This window comes from Ranitomeya imitator, chromosome 2 (assembly GCF_032444005.1).
Source record: "Ranitomeya imitator isolate aRanImi1 chromosome 2, aRanImi1.pri, whole genome shotgun sequence".
Taxonomy (NCBI): Eukaryota; Metazoa; Chordata; class Amphibia; order Anura; family Dendrobatidae; genus Ranitomeya; species Ranitomeya imitator.
The window spans coordinates 640,452,064-640,475,147 of NC_091283.1; the positions used below are offsets into that span (position 1 = coordinate 640,452,064).

Sequence of the window (23,084 nt, forward strand, 5' to 3'; positions counted from 1 at the left end):
CCCATCTCAATTCCTGTCAATTTTGCTTTGAAAAGTCAAACGGCGCTCCTTCCCTTCCGAGCTCTCCCATCCACCCAAACAGTGGTTTACCCCCACATATGGGGTATCCGCGTACTCAGGACAAATTGTACAACAACTTTTGGGGTCCAATTTCTTCTCTTACCCTTGGGAAAATAAAAAATTGGGGGAAAAAAGATAATTTTTGTGAAAAAATATGATTTTTTATTTTTACGGTTCTACATTATAAACTTCTGTGAAGCACTTGGTGGGTCAAAGTGCTCACCACACCTCTAGATAAGTTCCTTAGGGGGTCTACTTTCCAAAATGGTGTCACTTGTGGGGGGTTTCAATGTTTAGGCACATCAGTGGCTCTTCAAACGCAACATGACGTCCCATCTCAATTCCTGTCAATTTTGCATTGAAAAGTCCAACGGCGCTCCTTCCCTTCCGAGCTCTCCCATCCGCCCAAACAGTGGTTTACCCCCACATATGGGCTATCAGCGTACTCAGGACAAATTGTACAACAACTTTTGGGGTCCAATTTCTTCTCTTACCCTTGGGAAAATAAAAAATTGGGGGCGAAAAGATAATTTTTGTGAAAAAATATGATTTTTTATTTTTACGGTTCTACATTATAAACTTCTGTGAAGCACTTGTTGGGTCAAAGTGCTCACCACACCTCTAGATAAGTTCCTTAGGGGGTCTACTTTCCAAAATGGTGTCACTTGTGGGGGGTTTCAATGTTTAGCCACATCAGGGGCTCTCCAAACGAAACATGGCGTCCCATCTCAATTCCAGTCAATTTTGCATTGAAAAGTCAAATGGCACTCCTTCGCTTCCGAGCTCTGCCATGCGCCCAAACAGTGGTTTACCCCCACATGTGGGGTATTGGCATACTCAGGACAAATTGTACAACAATGTTTGGGGTCCATTTTCTCCTGTTACCCTTGGTAAAATAAAACAAATTGGAGCTGAATTACATTTTTTGTGAAAAAAAGTTAAATGTTCATTTTTATTTAAACATTCAAAAAATTCCTGTGAAGCACCAGAAGGGTTAATAAACTTCTTGAATATGGTTTTGAGCACCTTGAGGGGTGTAGTTTTTAGAATGGTGTCACACTTGGGTATTTTCTATCATATAGACCCCTCAAAATGACTTCAAATGAGATGTGGTCCCTAAAATAAAATGGTGTTGTAGAAATGAGAAATTGCTGGTCAACTTTTAACCCTTATAACTCCCTAACAAAAAAAAATTTTGGTTCCAAAATTGTGCTGATGTAAAGTAGACATGTGGGAAATGTTACTTATTAAGTATTTTGTGTGACATATCTCTGTGATTTAATTGCATAAAAATTCAAAGTTGGAAAATTGCGAAATTTTCATAATTTTGGCCAAATTTCCGTTTTTTTCACAAATAAACGCAGGTACTATCAAATAATTTTTACCATTGTCATGAAGTACAATATGTCACGAGAAAACAATGTCAGAATCACCAGGATCCATTGAAGCGTTCCAGAGTTATAACCTCATAAAGGGACAGTGGTCAGAATTGTAAAAATTGGCCCGGTCATTAACGTGCAAACCACCCTTGGGGGTAAAGGGGTTAAACAAAGTGGAGCCACAGCTGCCACAAGTCCAAAAATGGATTGTGACAATTGGTTTTATTTTTTTACGCTGTTCCTTGTGCAGTATAAGCGATTAGACTTTATTCTTTGGGTCAGTGTGATGGCAGTAGTACCAGATTTATATAGTATTTTTTTATGCTTTGCTAATATCCCACAGTAAAAATGCTTTTTTTTTAATAAAAATTGTTATTTCTTCGCCATATTCTAAGAGCTGTAACTTTTTTATTTTTTCGCGAACAGGGCTTATTTTTTGCATGATACGATTTAAAACAGCAATTATATGTAAGGGCCCCTTAACAAACTCCATTTTAATGTGTATTGGCGGTTATTAAGGGGTTAAAGGAGCTTATGATTGTGTATTTTATTTAGAATGATTATTTTATTAGAATGTTATCTGATTGTTCAATCAGGCTGAAAATCTTATTGATATTAAAGTTGAAGTAATGGACGACGACGAAGAGACATATGGGATGTATGATGTGCAGTGCAAGGAAGAGGAAATACCTGTAGAAATTAGCACTCGTAAGTAATAAACACTGAGTAGTGAAGAGTCACATATTCTCTTTTTTTTTTTCAGAACAAACTGTCGTGGAATTTAGCTTTTTACCTCCTGCCACAGTATATAGGATACAGAGATAAAATGGCTTTGTTACATCAGATGTTATCAGTAGAGGTTTGAAAAGCAGAGCACCAATAGTTAAAACCTATAGTTCTTAATTTACTCTTCCCTCCCAAATTTACACTGCCTTACTGGCAATTATTTTACTGTTTGTCAGATTTTGACATTTAAAAAACACTTTAAAGAGTAACTAATGTTTTAATTTCCATTTTCTAAAGGAATGCTACACATAAAATAGAAACTCTATAATATATCTTATCAGAGAAATCTGCTTCTTCTTCCTGACCGATCGATTATTCTCAAAATTCAGTCATTGCAGGTTTTGCAATTACTGAGACGGTAGTTGCTGCTCATAAAGGTCTATGGAGCTTGAAGTAGAATCTCCTGAATGGGTCTCTAGCTCCTCCCTCTCCATAGAATATTCAAAGCACCAACTGTCCTGTATCTCTGTAATTGTCGTCACTGAATACAGATTTTGCCCACGATCTGAAAGTGAAAGCTCAATCTAGAAGGAGAAAGAAGCAGATTTCTCTATTCAGATATATCACAAAATGGTCTTATTTATAGTTGTTTTAATTTTATTTTATAAGCCAATATTACAAAGGTTATACCCTTGGACAGTAAAATATGGGATTTTTGGTACATGTCAAATGTACTAAATGATGGCAAAAATGGGCAGAGTCGTCAAGGAAAATGTGACTAAGGCCACCTTTGTAATTAGAAATGTTCTCACTCTCGCTCAAACTTTTGAGAAGGGAGCTACGGTAAGTCCTAAAGATGATCAGATCCCCTGCTGTTATTCCTGATCTCACAGGACAAGATCAGGTCCATTCTCACATTGGTTCAGATTAGAGTAAGCCTAAAGTATTCTGCATTGCCTGTTCACAAGCAACCTGACAGCGTTCAATTATGTTTTTCAGTTTTGCGTTCAATTTTTACGCCTCACTAATTTAATGAAACTTTACTAATCCGCACTGCCATGTCAGGTAACCATGACAAGATGGTAATCCAGGAAAAATCACAAAAATCCATGCATTTCACATACTGCTTTCTTTCACTAAAAACGCAGCAAAATATGATACATTCGGTTTTTCAGATTTTTTTTCCACCACTCATTACTTTCAATGGGTGAAAAATTCTGAAGAAGTGACATGATTTATTGTGAAAAAAGCCAATCAAGCACAAAATACGGCGGACAATAAAAACAAGTTGTGCACATGAGATTTCTGAAATCTCATAGACTTTGCTGGTACTGTAAAGCGCAGCTGAAAATTTGCATAAGAAAAAAATTGAAAAAACGCCTAGTGTGAACATAGCCTTAAACACCCTCTAAGTATGCCTATGGGGCAGTGCACTGACTTCAGATCATTTGTGAATTTGAGCGGTAAGGCCGGTTTCACACGTCAGTGGCTCCGGTACGTGAGGTGACATTTTCCTCACGTACCGGAGACACTGACACACGTAGACACGTAAAAATCAATGCATCTGTTCAGATGTCATTGATTTTTTGCGGACCGTGTCTCCGTGTGCCAAACACGGAGACATGTCAGTGTTCGTGGGAGCGCATGTATTACACGGACCCATTAAAGTCAATGGGTCCGTGTAAAACACGCACCGCACACGGACGTTGTCCGTGTGCAGTGCAGGAGACAGCGCTACATTAAGCGCTGTCCCCCCCACTGGTGCTGAAGCCGCCATTCATATCTTCCCTGCAGCAGAGTTTGCTGCAGAGAAGATATGAATAAGTGTGTTTAAAATAAAGATCTATGTGTCCCCCGCCCTCCCACCCCCTGTGCGCCCTCCCACCCCCTGTGCGCCCTCCCACCCCCAGTAATGAATATGCGGCTCCACCTCCCATAGGGGTGGAGCCGCATATTCATGACTGTAATCGGCGGTCCCACGTGACCGCATACAGGAGAAGCTGCGTCCAGAACAGAACAGCGGGGGGGGGGGGGGGGGGGGTTGGGGGGCGCACATGGGCTGGGGGGGCGCACAGGGGGTGGGGGGGCGCACAGGGGGTGGGAGGGCGGGGGAAGATAGATCTTTATTTTAAACACTATTATTCATATCTTCTCTGCAGCAAACGCTGCTGCAGGGAAAATATGAATCGCGGCTTCAGCACCAGATGCTGGTACGTGTGGTACCCAGCACGGTGCGTGTGGTACCCAGTGGGCACACGGGCGGCACACGTGTGCCGCACATGTGCCACACTGATGTGCCACAGAAACGTAGGGGCACACGGACACGGATAATTCCGGTACCGATTTTTTCCGGTACTGGAATTATCTGGACGTGTGAAACCGGCCTAACATTGTATTTAGTACTTGAGAACCACCAACAGGATATATATATATATCTTGTGCATTAATATTTATAATATTTTTTTGCCTTTTACATAGTAAAACTAATACAGGTAGTAACATTTTCTGGAATTTAAAAGGAATCTGTCACCAGGTTTTTGCTATTCCATCTGAGAGCAGCATGATGCTGGGCAGAGACCCTGAATCCAGCATTATATCACTTACTTTGCTGGGTGCTGTAGTTTTGATTAAAAATTGTTTTGTCAGATCTACCATGAATGCTTAGCTCTATAACCCCACCCACACCACGGCTGTTTTCCGTGTACACTGAGAATAGGCAGAAAATACCAATCGGTGTTGGGGGCGTGGTTGGGCTACCTGGCAGCGGGTGTACTAAATGGCACCAATTTCCGATATCTGCACCGTCTCCATTTTTCATGATCTAGGGTTGGGTGAGTGCTTATTTTTTGCGGGGTGAGTGCTTATTTTTTGCGGGCCAAGCTGACGTTTTTGACACCATTTTGATGTAGATATGATCTTTTGATTGCTCATTATTGCATTTTATTGCAGTGTAGCAGTGACCAAAAAAATGTAATTCTGACATTTGAATTTTTTTCTTGTTACGCCATTTAGCGATCGGGTTAATTTTTTTTTTATATTGATAGATCGGGTGATTCTGAATGTGACGATCCCAAATATGTGTATATTTGTTTTTTTTTTTATTGTTTTATTTTAAACGGGGCGAAAGGGGGGTGATTTGAACTATTTTAATTAATATTTTTTAAAACTTTTTTTTTACTTTTTGCACGCTTCAAAAGTCCAGAAACTGCAGTTGTCCGATTGGTTCTGCTACATACAGGCGATGATCAGATTGCCTGTATGTAACAGAAATGCTCACTTACTATGAGCACCGACCACCGGGTGGATTAGTTTATCTAGCACTTTAAGAAAAAAAAATGTGCCTAAACTGTAACAGGCATCTACCGTATTTTTCGGACTATAAGGTGCAGCGGACCATAAGACGCACCTAGGTTTTAGACACTGTTATAGGGGTAATGTCCCCCAATTCTTTACTAATATCCCCCATCCTGGTATATGTCCTCATTCAGGTATGTATAGCCCCCTATCCTTGTATATATGGCCCTCTTCCCCATCCTGGTATACATGGTCCCCACATCCCCCTCATGGTATACATGGTCCCCTCATCTCCATCCTGGTATAAAGTGAAGGAAATAATTATTTGATCCCGTCACGGATCCCCTCCGTGGTGTCACTAATTCATCACGTATCCGCTCTCAGCACGTGACTTGGGGTTGTGCCTGCAAGGGTTAATCTATCTTCCCACTTTCAGTCCAGCATTCCATCTCTGTCCTATGTTGTAATGGGAGCATAAATCACACACCGACCCAGGCCACACACCCGCTTATACACGCTGCCACCACTCATCGAACACACAGGCGATGAGTCCCAGAAATATTAATAATAATATTGTCTACCACTGATAAGGCTCACACACCTTAGGCTATGGATTCGTTAGAACATTCAAAGTTCAACTTGTTAAAGTTTTATACTTTAATACAAAAAGGTTCAGTGCTTACAGTAAGAAAATGGTATAAAAATATGATAATAACAAGACATACAACTTATGAAATACAGTATAAAATAAACAGGAGAAAACTTTTCATTTATCTTGGTAGTCTGCTTTCTGCTCCCTGAGGGGGGTGAATAAGGAGTTGGTGGAACACATCAGCTTCTCAGGCTGCCCTCATATGTGAACACGATTCTAGGTATACAGGTCTAATTTATAGCTTTGGTCTGGAGGTCAGATTTCTAGACCAGCCCCACAGGTTAATATCATAATTGCTTGTTTTTGATTGGAACACGGCCGCGCTACCAATGAATATATTATTTTCTCTTTAGATCCTTTGTGTAAAAGTTCTCACAGAGATACTATCAGGCCGTAATTGAAATCTCTTCCAAGAGCTAAGAGGTGTCAAGAGAACCCTCACTGTCACCTTGATCCACTCCCGCCTGGACTACTGCAACGCTCTATTAATTGGCCTCCCCCTCACTCGACTTTCCCCTCTCCAGTCTCTCCTTAATGCAGCAGCCAGGGTTGTCTATCTAGCTAATCGTTACTCAAACGCATCCGCTCTTCGCCAGTCATTACAAAAAAATCAAACCTACGCACATATTTGGTATCTCCGAGTTCAGAATCGCCCGATCTATGAATAAAAAAAAGGATTAACCTGATCGCTAAACGGCGTAGCGACAAAAAAATTCAAAACACCAGAATTACTTTTTTTTGGTCGCCGCGACATTGCATTTAAATGCAATAACGGGCGATCAAAAGAATGTATCTGCACAAAAGTGATATCATTAAAAACATCAGCTCGGTACGCAAAAAATAAACCCTCACCTGACCCCAGATCACGAAAAATGGAGACGCTACGGGTATTGGAAAATCACATTTTTTCCACAAAAATCATCTTTTAGCACCACATTTTTTATTTTATCAAGGGTAACAGGAGAAAATGGACCCCAACATTTGTTGTGCAATTTCTCCTGAGTGTGCCAATACCCCATTTGTGGGTGAAAACTACTTTTGAGGCACAGTTAAAAGCTCAAAAGGGAAGGAGCGCCATATTATAGTTTCATATTTTACTATTATGATTTGAGGGTGCTGTGACTCACTAGGAGAGCCCATAAGGTGCCAGAACAGCAGGACTCCTCATAAGTGACCCCATTTTACAAAATACACCTTTTGATTAATTAATCTAGGGGTGCAGTGATCATATTGTCACCACCGTTGGGTCACAAAATTTTCATGCCATTGGGAAATAAAGAAAAAATAATTACATTTTTACCACAAAAATTTTGTTTTAGCCCCATCTAATATATAATTGCCTAGAATACTACTTCCTGCAATTTGTGCCAACTTCCTGTCCGGAGCTAATGTCCGGAGCTAATGTCCGGAGATAAGTGACGTCATCAGTGTCCAGTGTCTGATTGGTTGCCGCCTGCTGCGAGCGACCAATCAGAAACGTGCCGTACTGTGACACACTCCGCCCGCCATTTTGGTGTGATTTTTGAATTTTTACCTCACAGCAAGTTTCTACTGCGTGGAGGCGGGCCCAGTGACGTTGCTCTTCAAGCTCCTGCCGAATTTCGTCAAAAAAATGATAATACCATTTACCAAAACTATATATATTTAGTTGTGAAGTGGTTCAGTGACATTTTCACACCAATTTTGAACTTTTGTTTGGTGTTTTCTCCATATACTGCCTATTATTCACTGACTGTTATACTGAGAGACTGCCGTTTATTAACCTCTTCTTTGCCACATTGGGTCTATTGCTCTATTATTTGCCACATAAGGACATTGTCCATTATTGCCCAGCAATTTCTTAAATAACAAGAATTGTCAAGAGCTGGTAAGTGCAGCCATTTTTTGTTCTTTCTTACTATTATTTATTAATTGTATTATTCTTACATTTGAATAAATAAAGTATATATGGATTCTAGACTCCCGATTCTTTAGAATCGGGCTGCCATCTAGTCTAATATATAATTGCCTATATATAATTGCCTAGAATACTACTTCCTGCAATTTGTGCCAACTTCCGTGGCTTTGTCCGGAGCTAATGTCCGGAGATAAGTGACGTCAACAGTGTCCAGTGTCTGATTGGTTGCCGCCTGCTGCGAGCGACCAATCAGAAACGTGCCGTACTGTGACACACTCCGCCCGTCATTTTGGTGTGATTTTTGAATTTTTACCTCACAGCAAGTTTCTACTGCGTGGAGGCGGGCCCAGTGACGTTGCTCTTCAAGCTCCTGCCGAATTTCGTCAAAAAAATGATAATACCATTTACCAAAACTATATATATTTAGTTGTGAAGTGGTTCAGTGACATTTTCACACCAATTTTGAACTTTTGTTTGGTGTTTTCTCCATATACTGCCTATTATTTTTGTTCTTTCTTACTATTATTTATTAATTGTATTATTCTTACATTTGAATAAATAAAGTATATATGGATTCTAGACTCCCGATTCTTTAGAATTGGGCTGCCATCTAGTATTTTATATTTTCACAGAAGAAGTGGGTAAAATTGGCACCAGAATTTGTCCCACAATTTGTCACACTAAGGCAGATTTTTCGCGTTCTTTTCGCTATAAAAACGCGAAAAACGCATACATTATGCATCCCATCATTTAGAATGCATTCCGCAATTTTTGTGCACATGATACGTTTTTTTCCACGAAAAAAAACGCATCGCGGTAAAAAACGCAGCATGTTCATTAATTTTGCGGATTTCCCACTATATTATTGCATTGGGAACCTCCAGAAAAATCTGCAAAAAAACCGCACCAAAAACGCGGTAAAAAACACGCAAAAACGCATGCGGATTTCTTGCAGAAAATGTTCTGTTTTGCTCAGGAAATTTCTGCAAGAAATCCTGAACATGTGCACATAGCCTTAAAGACTCTTTTTTTGTAAGAAGTTTAGGCAGCACCATAATTAGAGAGCTATAATTTTTCCATATTTCTGTGAACAAGTTTACGTTTTTATTGGTACCATTTTCAGGCACATGACATTTTTTGATCGCTTTCTATTATGATTTTTGTGGAGGCAGAATGACCAAAAACCAGCAATTCAGGAATTTTTTTCTTGTTTCTCCATTCTGTGTGTGGTAAAATTGATAAGGCAGCTGTATTTTTCGGGTCAGCACAATTACAGCCACATTTATATAGGTTTTTTTTTTATTTTGGAGCTTTTACACAATAAAAACGTTTATATAAAAAATTATTATTTTGGCATTGCTTTATTCTGAGAGCTATAACTTTTTTATTTTTCTGATGATTGAGCTGTATGGTGGCTTGTTTTTTGCGGGACAAGATGACGATTTCAGTGATACAATTTTTATTCACATTCGTCTTTTTGGTTGCGTTTTATTCCTCTTTTTCCAAGCGGTGTGATGATAAAGCATTGTTTGCTACTTTTTTTGTGTGTGTGTTTTTTTTTTATGGCGTTCACTGAAGGTCTTAACTAGCATGACAATTTTATAGATCGGATTGTTCCGGATGTGGCGATACCAAACGTGTACTTTTTTGTTTGTTTAATTTTTTTACATAAAAATGTGTATTTATTAGTGGATTTTTATTATTATTATTATTATTATTATTTTGTAATATTTTTTTTAATATTTTTTTTTACCTACTCCCTTGCATTAATAGCATTGCAGTGCATTATAACTATACTGAAAGCTTCTGACACCATGCTGTGAGCATTGTGTTAGAAGTTTTCTGTAGCTTGGTGACCCGGGTCACCATGGCAACGATTGGACCCCACGATAACACCGATCTGAAGGCAGAGGGAGCTCCCGTCCTTTTGCCTCCCTACTGAACGCTGTGATCGCACACGATCACAGCATTTAGGAAGTTAGCAGCCAGGGGCGGTGCTGACACTGCTCCTGGCTGTTAGTGCAGACGCTCGGCCACTGGCAGAGCTGAGCTGCTGCACTAATCGGGCAGGAAGTGCTGATATTTCATCATCTCCTGCGTGATCATGCTGTGATCGGTCAGTCCGATTGACTGACCAATCACAGCGATCTGGTTGTGAGACCGACGGCATGGGTCCCTGCACCTCTTCCCGTGCCTCTCAGCTGTTGGCCCTGAACTGTCACTACATATTTACACGCAGTGATAGTTTAAATGCATGACGGGCCTAGCCCGTTTTGGTGCGGGAACTAACATCCTGACATGACGTGCTAAGCCGGTCATTGGACGTTAAGGGGTTAATGCCAAAGAGCTCAATTTTTGTCTCATCTGACCACAGCACCTTCTCCCAACCACTCACAGAATCATCCGGGTGTTCATTGGCAAACTTCAGACGGGCCTGCACATGTGCCTTCTTGAGCAGGGAGACCTTGCGGGCACTGCAGGATTTTAAACCTTTAGGCCATGTTCACACTTCCACGATTTTGCCGCTGCGGGTTAGCTGCAGTTTCCATTGCGTTTACAGTAACATGTAAACCCTATGGAAACCGCAAACCGCTGAGCACATGCTGCGGGAAAAACCGCGCGGGAACGCAGCGGTTTACAACCCGCAGCATGTCACTTCTTTGTGCACCCATAAGAATGCATTGATCCGCTTACTTCCCGTTTGGGGCTGTGCCCACCATGCGGGAAGTAAGCGGATAATGTGCAGATGGTACCCGGGGTGGAGGAGAGAAGAATCTCCTCCAGGCCCTGGGAACCATATTTGTGTAAAAAAAAAATAATAATAAAAAAAAATAATGATATACTCACCTTCCAGAGCTGTACGCGGCCGTCCGGTCTCAGGTTTGCTATGCGAGCAGGACCTGCGGTGACGTCGCGGTCACATGACCGTGACGTCATGAAGTCCTTCTCGCACAGCATCTTTGGAACCGGACTGCCGCCTGCAGCGCCGAGGAGATCGGGACATCAGAGAGTGAGTATATCATTATTTTTATTATTTTTTAACATTACTATTGATGCTGCATATGCAGTATCAATAGTAAAACAAGTGCAGGATTAAACCCGCAGCGGAACCCGCAACACAAACCACGATAAATCTGCAGGGATAACTGCAGCGAGTTTGCCCTGCAGATTTATCAAATCCGCTGCGAGAAAACCCGCAGCCCCCTTCCTACGTGTGCACATAGCCTTATAGCGTAATGTGTTACCAATGGTTTTCTTGGTGACTGTGGTCCCAGCTACCGTGAGATCATTAACAAGTTCCCCCTTATAGTTTTAGGCTGATCTCTCGCCTTCCTCATGATCAAGGATACCCCACGAGATGAGATTTTGCATGGTGCCCCAGATCGATATCGAATGACAGTCATTTTGTATTTCTTCAATTTTCTTACTATTGCACCAACAGTTGTCTCCTCACCCAGCGTCTTACTTATGGTTTTGTAGCCCATTCCAGCTTTGTGCAGGTCTATGATCTTTTCCCTGACATCCTTACAAAGCTCTTTGACCATGCCCGTGTTGAGGTTAGAGTCTGACTGAATAATTGAGTCTGTGGACGGAGTTTTTTTATAAAGGTGACTATGGAAGACAGTTGTCTTTAATGTAGGTAACAATTTGATTAGGAGCGTCTAACTGGTCCGTAGGAGCCAGAACTCTTAACCCCTTTCTGACATTGGACGTACTATCCCGTCGAGGTGGGGTGGGCCCGTACGACCACCGACGGGATAGTACGTCATATGCCATCGGCCACGCTCACGGCCGGGTGTCAGCTGACTATCCCAGCTGACATCCGGCACTATGTGCCAGGAGCGGTCACAAAAGGGTCATAAAAGGGCCAAAACATAAAAAATGATATAAATGAGGTATCGCTGTAATTGTACTGACCCGAAGAATAAAACTGCTTTATCCATTTTACCAAACGCGGAACAGTATAAACGCCCCTCCCCCCCCCCAAAAAAAAAGAAAAAAAAGAAGAAATTCATGAATAGCTGGCTTTTGGTCATTCTGCCTCACAAGAATCAGAATGAAAAGCGATCAAAAAATGTCACGTGCCCAAAAATGTAACCAATAAAAACGTCAACTCGTCCCGCAAAAAACAAGACCTCACATGACTCTGTGGACCAAAATATGGAAAACTTATAGCTCTCAAAATGTAGTAACGCAAAAAATATTTTTTGCAATAAAAAGCGTCTTTTAGTGTGTAACGGCTGCCAATCATAAAAATCCGCTAGAAAACCCGCTATAAATAGTAAATCAAATCCCCCTTAGTTAGGGAAAAATTTTAAAAAACTTATTTATTTCCATTTTCCCATTAGGGTTAGGGCTAAGGTTAGGGCTAGGGTTAGGGTTTGGATTACATTTACGGTTGGGATTAGGATTAGGGGTGTGTCAAGGTTAGGGGTGTGGTTAAGGTTATGGTTGGGATTAGGGTTAGGGGTGTGGTTAGGGTTGGGATTAGGGTTGGGTGTGCTGGGGTTAGGGGTGTGGTTGGGGTTAGGGGTGTGTTGGGGTTAGGGTTTCAGTTAGAATTGGGGGTTTCCACTGTTTAGGCACATCAGAGGCTCTCCAAACGCAACATGATGTCCCATCTCAATTCCAGTCAATATTGCATTGAAAAGTCCAACGGCGCTCCTTCGCTTCCAAGCTCTGCCATGCGCCCAAACAGTAGTTTACCCCCACATATGGGGTATCAGCGTACTCAGGACAAATTGCACAACAACTTTTGGGGTCCAATTTCTTCTCTTACCCTTGGGAAAATAAAAAATTGGGGGCGAAAATATCATTTTTGTGAAAAAATATTATTTTTTATTTTTACGGCTCTGCATTATAAACTTCTGTGAAGCACTTGGTGGGTCAAAATGCTCACCACACATCAAGATAAGTTCCTTAGGGGGTCTAGTTTCCAAAATGGTGTCACTTGTGGGGGATTTCAATGTTTAGGCACATCAAGGGCTTTCCAAATGCAACATGGCGTCCCATCTCAGTTCCAGTCAATTTTGCATTGAAAAAGTCAAATGGCGCTCCTTCCCTTCCGAGCTCTGCCGAAACAGTGGTTTACCCCCACATATGAGGTATTGGTGTACTCAGGACAAATTGTACAACAACTTTTGGGGTCCATTTTCTCCTGTTACCCTTGGTAAAATAAAACAAATTGGAGTTTAAGTAAATTTTTTGTGAAAAAAAAGTTAAATGTTCATTTTTTTTTTAAACATTCCAAAAATTCCTGTAAAACACCTGAAGGGTTAATAAACTTCTTGAATATGGTTTTGAGCACCTTGAGCGGTGCAGTTTTTAGAATGGTGTCAAACTTGGGTATTTTCTATCATATAGACCCGTCAAAATGACTTCAAATATGATGTGATCCCTAAAAAAAAAAAATGGTGTTGTAAAAATGAGAAATTGCTGGTCAACTTTTAACCCTTATAACTCTCCAAAATTGTGCTGATGTAAAGTATACATGTGGGAAATGTTACTTATTAAGTATTTTGTGTGACATATCTCTGTGATTTAAGGGCATGAAAATTCAAATTTGGAAAATTGCAAAACTTTCAAAATTTTCGCCAAATTTCCGTTTTTTTTCACAAATAAACGCAGGTAATATCAAAGAAATTTTACCACTATCATGAAGTACAATATGTCATGAGAAAACAATGTCAGAATCATCAGGATCCGTTAAAGCGTTCCAGAGTTATAATCTCATAAAGGGACAGTGGTCAGAATATATAAAAATTGGCCCGGTCATTAACGTGCAATCCAACCTTGGGGGTAAAGTGGTTAATGGTTGGTAGGGGATCAAATACTTATTTCTCACTGCAAAATGCAAATAAATGTATATAATTTATACAATGTGATTTTCTGGATTTTATTTTTGATATTCTATCTCTCAATGTTAAAATTAACCTTCCCTTAACGACCAGAGGTATTTTTGGTTTTGCATTTTCATTTTTTGCTCCCCTTCTTTCCAGAACCATAACTTTTGTATGTTTTGATCAAAATGGCCATGTGAGTTCTTGTTTTATGCGGGACGAGTTGTTCTTTTGAACAGCACCATTGGTTTTACCATGTGGTGTACTTGAAATCGGAAAAAAAATCCAAGTGAGGTGAAATTGCCAAAAAAAGTGCAATCCCACAATTGTTTTTTTTTGGCTTTTTACTAGGTTTACTAAATGCTAAAACTGACCTGCCATTATGATTCTCCAGGTCATTACGAGTTCATAGACACCTAACATGTCTAGGTTCTTTTTAATCTAAGTGGTGAAAAAAAATTCCAAGCTTTGTTTAAAAAAAAAATTATAAAATTGCGCCATTTCCAATACCCGTAGTATCATTTTTCGTGATCTGGGGTCCGGTGAGGGCTTAATTTTTGCGTGCCGAGCTGACATTTTCAATCATACCATTTTGGTGCAGATACTATCTTTTGATCGCCAGTTATTGCATTTTCATGCAATTTCGCGGCGACCAACTAAATTAATTCTGGTGTTTTGACATTTTTTCTCGCTGCGCCGTTTAGCGATCGTGTTAATCCTTTTTTCTTATTGATCGGGCGATTCTGATCTCGGCGATACCAAATATGTGTATGTTTGATTTTTTTTTATTTATTTTTTTTTTATTTTGAATGGGGCGAAAGGGGGTTATTTAAACTTTTATTTTTTATTTTTTTTTTATATTTTTAAAAACTTTTTTTTTTCTTTACTTTTGTCATGCTTCAATAGCCTCCATGGGAGACTAGAAGCTGCGATAACCCGATCGGCTCTGCTACATACAGGCGATGATCAGATCACCTGTATGTGATAGATTTACTGACTCGCTATGAGCGCCAACCACCGGGTGGCGCTCATAGCAATCCAGCAATGACAACCATAGAGGTCTCAAGGAGACCACTGGTTGTCATTGCAACCCACTGGTGACCCGCGATCACGTGATAGGGGTCACCGGGGGTAGATTTCCAGCCCGATGGCCGGAAGCGCTCGTTAAATGCCGCTGTCAGAGTTTGAAAGCGGCATTTAGTGGGTTAATAGCTGTGGGTGGATCATGATTCCACCCGTGGCTGTTCCGGGCACATGTCAGCTGTTCAAAGCTGACAATGTGCCGGGAAAGATGAGGGCTCACCGCTGGAGCCCATATCAAAGGGAGGGAGTCCGACACCAGCGTAATTGTATGCCTGATGTCGGAAAGGGGTTGAAATTATAGACTGTGCATGTCTTTGTCAGTGGGAAATTTACAAAATCAGCAAGGGATCAATTATTTCCTTCACTGTACATGGTCACCTTATCTCCATAAGGTATCCTTGGTCCCCTCATCCCAATCCTGGTATCCATGGTCCCCTCATCCTCATCCTGGTATCGATAGCCCCCACCCCATCCTGGTATACAGGGTTCCCTGATCCCCATCTTGGTATACATGATCCTCTTATCCCCATCCTGGTATACATGGTCTTCTCATCCCTATCCTGGTATACATGGCCACCATCCTGGTATACATTGACCTCATCCCCATCATTGGTATGCATGGTCCTCTCATCCCCATCTTGGTATGCATGATCCACTCATCCCCCTTTGGTATGCATGGTCCCCTCATCCCCATCTTGGTATACATGGTCCCCTCATCCCCATCCTGATATCCATGGTTCTCTCATCCCCATCTTTGGTATACATGGTCCCCTCATCCCCATCTTGGTATGCATGGTCCCCTCATCCCCATCTTGGTATGCATGGTCCCCTCATCCCCATCTTGGTATGCATGGTCCCCTCATCCCATCCTGATATCCTTGGTTCTCTCATCCCCCTCCTGGTATCCATGGCCCCATCTCCATCCTAGTATACATGCCAACCACCATCACGCTGCACACACAAAAAAGTAAACTATTTTACTCACCTTCCCTCCTCTCCGTCACAGCACTGCATTCTGTGCTTATGCCAGCAGCTGATTTTAGCATGTAATCAGCGTATGACATCACTGCCATGCGTCCCCACACGCTGAGGTCAGCTGCCGGAATATTAACTGCTCCACATGCACGGGACTACGGCAGTGGGGAGCAGTGAATATCTCCCTCAGTCAGAATCAGTCAAAGGCAGGGCTGTATTTAGCTGAGCTCATTCTGTTTTTCTGAATATTGCTGCAGACCTGGTTCTCCCTTCTATCTGTATGTATACAGCAGGGCTTACATTCTACAGGATTGTGGGGACGGAGACAGTAGGTCTGGGTTTGCGGTAGCTCCGATGGTGTTGAGATGGTCGTGTGGTTATTACAGGTTGTATGCTACGTATACAGTATGCTATGTGAGCGGTGTGCATGTTGCATGCGTATGCTATATGAGCGGTGTGCGTGCTACATGCGTATGCTATGAGCGGTGTGCGTGTTGCATGCGTATGCTATGTGAGTGGCGTAAGTGCTGCATGTGTATGTTATGTGAGCGGGGTGTGCTGAATGCATATAAAATGTGAACAGCGTGCATGTGTATGCTATGTGAGCTGTGTGTGTGCTGAATGCCTATTCTATGTGAGCAGCGTGCATCTTGCATGTGTATACTATGTGAGCAGTGTGTGTGTGCTGAGTGTATACTATATGAGCAGCGTGCAAGCTGCATGTGTATACTACGTGAGCAGTGTGTGTGTGCTGAAAGTGTATACTATGAGCAGCGTGCGTGCTGCATGTGTATACTACGCGACCAGTGTGTGTGTGCTGATTGTGTATACTATGTGAGCAGCGTGCATCCTGCATGTGTATACTACGTGAGAAGTGTGTGTGTGTTGAGTGTGTATACTTTGAACGCTGTGTATGCTGAATGCGTATGCTATGTGAGCGGTGTGCATGCTGCATGTGTGTACTATGAGCGGTGTGTGCTTATTGTATATACTATGTGAGCAGCGTGCATGCTGCATGTGTATACTACGTGAGCAGTGTGCGTGCTGAATGTGTATACTATATGAGCAGCGTGCATGCTGCCTGTGTGTACTACGTGAGCAGTGTGTGTGTGTTGAATGTATGTACTATGTGAGCAGTTTGCATGCTGCATGTGTATACTACGTGAGCAATGTGTGTGTGTGCATGCTGAATGTGTATATTATGTGAGCAGCGTGCATGCTGCATGTGTATACTACGTGAGCAGTGTGTGTGCTGAATGTATACTATGTGAGCAGAGTGCATGTGTATACTACGTGAGCAGTGTGTGTCTGCTGAATGTGTATACTATGTGAGCAGAGTGCATGTGTATACCACGTGACCAATGTGTGTGCTGAATGTGTATACTATGTGAGCGGTGTGCTTGCTGCATGTGTATACTATATGAGCGGTGTGCATGCTGCATGTGTATATGTGAGCGGTGTGCATTCTGCATGTGAATACTATGAGTGGTGTGTTTGCTGCATGTGTATACTATGTGAGCGGCGTATGTGCTGATTGCATATATTATTTGAGCATTTTTAAAGGATCTTGCAACTTTTTATTCTAAAAAGGTACAAAAAATCGGTAACAATAGAAAAAATCTTTTTTGTGCAAAATGTGTCATTTACATGCACTATTGTGGGTACATGTGGTCGTCTGAACAAATGAACATATCCAGAAACAAAACACAAATGGTGTTCATTTGAACTCTGTTCGTGTCATTACAGTCCAGTTTTTATATACAGACAGAACCTATGAACGCCCAGCAGAAGCAAAGTGTGAAACACGGGGTTATCACACTGCTCCTGACCAGAGGTGCTGCCTAGCAACAGGCCTGTAATCCGGTGGTGTGTCTCCTTAGAACACAGCACGATGAGCTGCCAGTCTCAAGATGGCTGCTCTCGTGGGCTGTATTCTGGATGCTATAATAACTATATTCACAGTTATTATGCTCCCAAAGGTGAAGTTATTCATGCTTATTTATATTTACTTGATCCCTACTGAAATATAACCTATTTTGTTTGACGGTGATAGGTCCCCTTTAAGCATTTATGCCAAAAACATTAACTGTTACAGGATTGGACAGCCTCTTTAAGTCTTTAAGTAGTGTCAAGAGGAGTCACATGAGATGTTCTGCTCTAATTAATTGATTTAAAAAAAAAAAGCAGGGATATTCAAATTTGTTTTTATTCCCAGCAGATGGATTCACTGGAAACTCAGAAGGACATCTGAGTTCAGCCCCAGATTGTAAATTAGATGGCAAAAATATCACACTGAAGACTTCAAAAGAAAACGTCAGCAACCCAAATCACCCGTCAGTTCTTCACAGCAAACAGGAGTTATCTGATCCTTCTACTTCATCAGATCAGTCACTCATAACTAAACAAAGTGCAGGTCAAAAAGGGGACAAATTGTTCCCATGTCCTCAGTGTGGAAAATATTTTAAAAGCAAGGGAAGTCTACTTAAACATCAGCTCCTTCATTTAGATAAGAAACCATATTCATGTTTGCAATGTGGGAAAGGTTTTACCCAGAAATCGGGTCTTATTAAACATGAGAGAATTCATACGGATGAGAGGCCATTTCCATGTTCTAAATGTGGGAAAAGTTTTACACAGAAATCAGTTCTTGTTGAACATCAGAGAGGTCACTCCGGAGAAAAACCATTTTCATGTTCAGAGTGTGGAAAATGTTTTACTTGGAAATCTGTTCTTTTTGAACATCAAAAAACACATACAGGAAAGAAACCATACACATGTGAGCAGTGCGGGAAGTGTTTCACTCAGAAATCGAATCTGGTTGACCATCAGAAAACTCACACAGGAGAAAAGCCATTTTCATGTTTTGATTGTGGAAAATGTTTTAGCCGTAAATCAGGTCTAGTTCAACATCAGCGACTTCATACTGGGGAAAATCCATGTATGGAATGTGGGAAATATTTTACCCAGAAATCGGATCTTATTAAACATCAACGGACTCACACTGGAGAGAGACCATTCTCATGTCTAGTATGTGGGAAATGTTTTACTCAGAAGTCATCTCTTGTTGGACATCAGAAATGTCACACAGGGGAGAAGCCATTTTCATGTTTACAGTGTGGAAAATGTTTTACTCGAAAATCAGTTCTGTTGGACCATCAGAAAACACACACTGGGGAGCGGCCTTTCCCATGTTTGAATTGTGGAAAATGTTTTGCCCAGAAGTCAGATCTTGTTGTTCATCACAGAGTACACACAGGGGAGAAGCCATATTCATGTGCAGCATGTGGGAAATGCTTTACTCAGAAATCATCCCTTGCTGAACATCAGAAAATTCACACAGGGGAGAAGCCGTTCTCATGCTCAGAATGTGGGAAATGTTTTACCCAGAAATCTTCTCTTGTTAAACATCAGATGACTCATACAGGACCTCGATCATTTTCGTATTCAGAAAGTGAAATGTTTTATCCAGAAATCAATATTTTAGCAGCAGAAAATTCCGTTAAGGAAGAAGCTTTACTAAATATTCAGTGTGTAGAAAATGATTCCCCTGAGGATGAAACCTGTGAAGATATTTGATCCCGACTAGTCAAAACTGGTGTTTTGCGTGCTATTTTTAAAGGAATGGACTGGAATAAGATGTGCCAAATTCATTAAGAGACGAACACTTTTGTTTAAAATGTGGTACATCTTTAAGATGCACGTGTACTAGCTCTTAAAATTTGAAGAATTTTTGTGCAATTATGACCTTCAAGTGGTTTACTTCAGAAAACCGCTCGTTGAATCTGGGCCTTTGTGTGTTTTTATGAATCTTGTAAAATGTTAATTTTATGGCAAGTTTTAACTCTTTTAATAAGCATAGTGGTCTACAGTAACTCAAATGAAAGGATTATAGGATAGCGGATTAAGCCTTTTGAATTAGTGACACCGCTGGCATCCCATTCTATATTAATCATAACTGAGAGGCCAACAACAGTCCACACATGGTTCCTTAGTCTTAGAAGTAAGCCTACAATAAGCTATTTCTAGTGTGGATTGTCCGTTGATTGCAGTATCACAAAAACCAACAAAACTAAGTGTATTAGTTGTGTGGGGTCCAATTCTATAGAAACCAAAAAGAAGGACCCCCCCACCTGCCCCCAAAAACTCTTTTATTATTATATATCTAAAAACATGTCCATGTTATAATCACTCTCAAAATACCTATAGATAAAAAGGTGTGTATAGTATTGGGTGTGACCAGAACCAAAAGAGGACTAATAATTTCTGATGAGCCCTAGAAGACTGGTTACCTACTTATCCGTGGAGGTCGGCACCCTAAAATAGCGACACGGCATCCCCGCTCAACTATGAGTATGTCTTGACACCATAATACACACCTACGCTAGACATTATCACGCACAAATGGTAGATGCACCACAAAACCCAGGAATATCAAATCGAATATCCACTATGGGATTAAGTATAGACATGACACTCGACTGAGCTAAGTATGTCATTTTTAAAATAATATTCCTGGCATTCTCTATGTAAATGGTTGTATATTTATTAATATTTGCCAAATGCCAGAATAATGAGAGAGAGAGAGAATGTTTTAAGGCATGTTTATTACTTACTGCAAAGTCAAAAGTTTACATAAACAATTCTGGGCTGCCCATATGCTTATGTGTTTGGAAGCTTCTGATCTCTTTTTTTGGCAACATCTAAGTTAGAGACACACCTGTGGATGTATTATAATCCACACCTGAAACACACTGTTTCTTTGTGTGGCATCATGGGAAAGTCTAAAGAAATCATCCAAGATATCAGGAAGAGAATTGTAGACTTGCACAAGTCTGGCTCATACTTGGGTACAATCTCAAGATACCTAAAAGTGCCTCGTTCATCTTTACAAACAATTATGCGAATGTACAAACAAGATGGGAATGTCTAGCCACCATACCGCTCAGGAAGGAGACGGGTTCTGTGTCCCAGAGATGAACATGCTTTGGTCCAACATGTGCATATCAACCTAAGGACAAAAGGAAAAGACCACGTGAAGATGATGGCGGAAGCTGGTAAGATTACGTCAATATCCACAGTGAAATGAGTACTGTATCAACATGGGCTAAAAGGCCACTCTGCCAGGAAGAAGCCATTACTCCAAAATACAAACATACAAAATCCAGATTAATGTCTGCAAATGCACACAGGAACACAGACCTTAATTTTTGGAGACGTCCTGTGGTCTGATGAAACTAAAATTGAACTTTTTGGGCATAATGATCATAGTTAAGTTTGGAGGAAAAAGGGAGAAGCTTGGAAGCCTAAGAACACCAACTGTGAAACACTGGGGTGGCAGCATTATGTTGTGGGGTTCGCTGCAGGAGATACTGGTGCACTTCACAAAATAGATGGCATCATGAGAAAAGAAGATTATGTTGCAATACTGGAGCAACATCTAAAGACATCAGCCAGGAAGTTAAAGCTTGGGAGGAAATGGGTCTTCCAAATGGACAATGACCCCGTAGCATACTGCCAAAATGGTAACAAATTGGCTTAAGGATAAAAAAGTGAATATTTTGGAGTGGCCATCACAAAGCCCTGATCTCAAATCCTATTGAAAATTTATGGGCAAAAGGTATAAAGGCAGGTGCGAGCAAGGCGACCTACAAACCTGGATCAGTTACACCAGTTTTGTCAGGAGGAATGGGCTCAAATTCCGACCAACTATTGTGAGAGCCTTGTGGAAGGAGATCCCAAATGTTTGTTCTAAGGCTGATTTCACATTTGCGTTTTTTGCCGCTGCGTTTTTCCGCAAAAAAAGCATGCATTTTTTCCCCTATACTTAACATTAAAAACGCATGCGTTTTTTTGCATGCGTTTTGCCGCCGCATGCGTCTTTGCTATGCATGCGTTGTGTTGCAGAAATGCAACATGTATTTTTTAGCGGCGTGTTTTTGCGGCAAAAAAACCTATTGCTGTCTATGTAAACGCATGCGTTTTTAAGCACATGCGTTTGCGTTAAAAACGCATGCGTTTTTATAGAAAAAAAAAAAAACAGAAAATACACTGATATGCCACCCCCCACCATAAAGGTGATAAAGGGATCCTAACCCTAAAGGGATCCTAACCCTACCCCTAACCCAGTCCTAAGGGTTAGGATCCCTTTAGGGTTAGGGTTAGGATCCCTTTAGGGGTAGGGTTAGGGTTAGGATCCCTTTAGGGTTAGGATCCCTAACCCTAGCTATTTCTGTTTATAGTGGGCTTTTTACTTTATTTTGATGATTGGCAGCTGTCACGCATTTCTCAGCATGTGTTTAAAAAACGCAAACGCAGGAAAAAACGCATGTAAGCGCGTCAAAACGCCGCGTTTTCTTCACCACATGCAAAAACGCATGCGTCTAAAAAACGCAGCATTTACACGCGTTTACATGCGTTTTTTCACCACATGCATTTTTTTAAAAAACGCTGCGTTTTGAAACGCAAGTGTGAAACCAGCCTAAGTCATTCAGTTTAAGGGCAATGGTACCGAATACTAATGAAATGTATGTAAGCTTTTGACTTTGCAGTAAGTAATAAAAAATACCTTAAAACATTCTCATTATTCTGACATATGACAAATATTAATAATTATGGTAATTGACCTAAAATGGGAAGAGTTTATTCTGATTTCATGTCAGAGATTGAGAAAAACATACATATGTGTCTTTTTATATAGTGTATGTAAACTTCTGGTTTCAACTGTGTATATCTTTTTTTCTGTGATACAGTGGGGCAAAAAAGTATTTAGTCAGTCAGCAATAGTGCAAGTTCCACCACTTAAAAAGATGAGAGGCGTCTGTAATTTACATCATAGGTAGACCTCAACTATGGGAGACAAACTGAGAAAAAAAAATCCAGAAAATCACATTGTCTGTTTTTTTTAACATTTTATTTGCATATTATGGTGGAAAATAAGTATTTGGTCAGAAACAAACAATCAAGATTTCTGGCTCTCACAGACCTGTAACTTCTTCTTTAAGAGTCTCCTCTTTCCTCCACTCATTACCTGTAGTAATGGCACCTGTTTAAACTTGTTATCAGTATAAAAAGACACCTGTGCACACCCTCAAACAGTCTGACTCCAAACTCCACTATGGTGAAGACCAAAGAGCTGTCAAAGGACACCAGAAACAAAATTGTAGCCCTGCACCAGGCTG

At 40.9% G+C, this 23,084-nt stretch overlaps 1 protein-coding gene across 1 annotated transcript in view; it reads left to right on the forward strand.

Annotated features, from left to right (window-relative positions):
• LOC138666769 (oocyte zinc finger protein XlCOF7.1-like) overlaps positions 1–22,478 on the forward strand; it is a 143,530-nt gene extending 121,052 nt beyond the window's left edge. The window contains exons 17-18 of the mRNA XM_069754941.1: positions 2,036–2,147; positions 18,122–22,478. Of these exons, the coding sequence (XP_069611042.1) occupies positions 2,036–2,147; positions 18,122–19,482 (1,473 nt within the window). The 3' untranslated portion in view covers positions 19,483–22,478. The remainder of the gene's footprint in view (positions 1–2,035; positions 2,148–18,121) is intronic.
• The last annotated feature ends 606 nt before the right edge of the window (positions 22,479–23,084 follow it).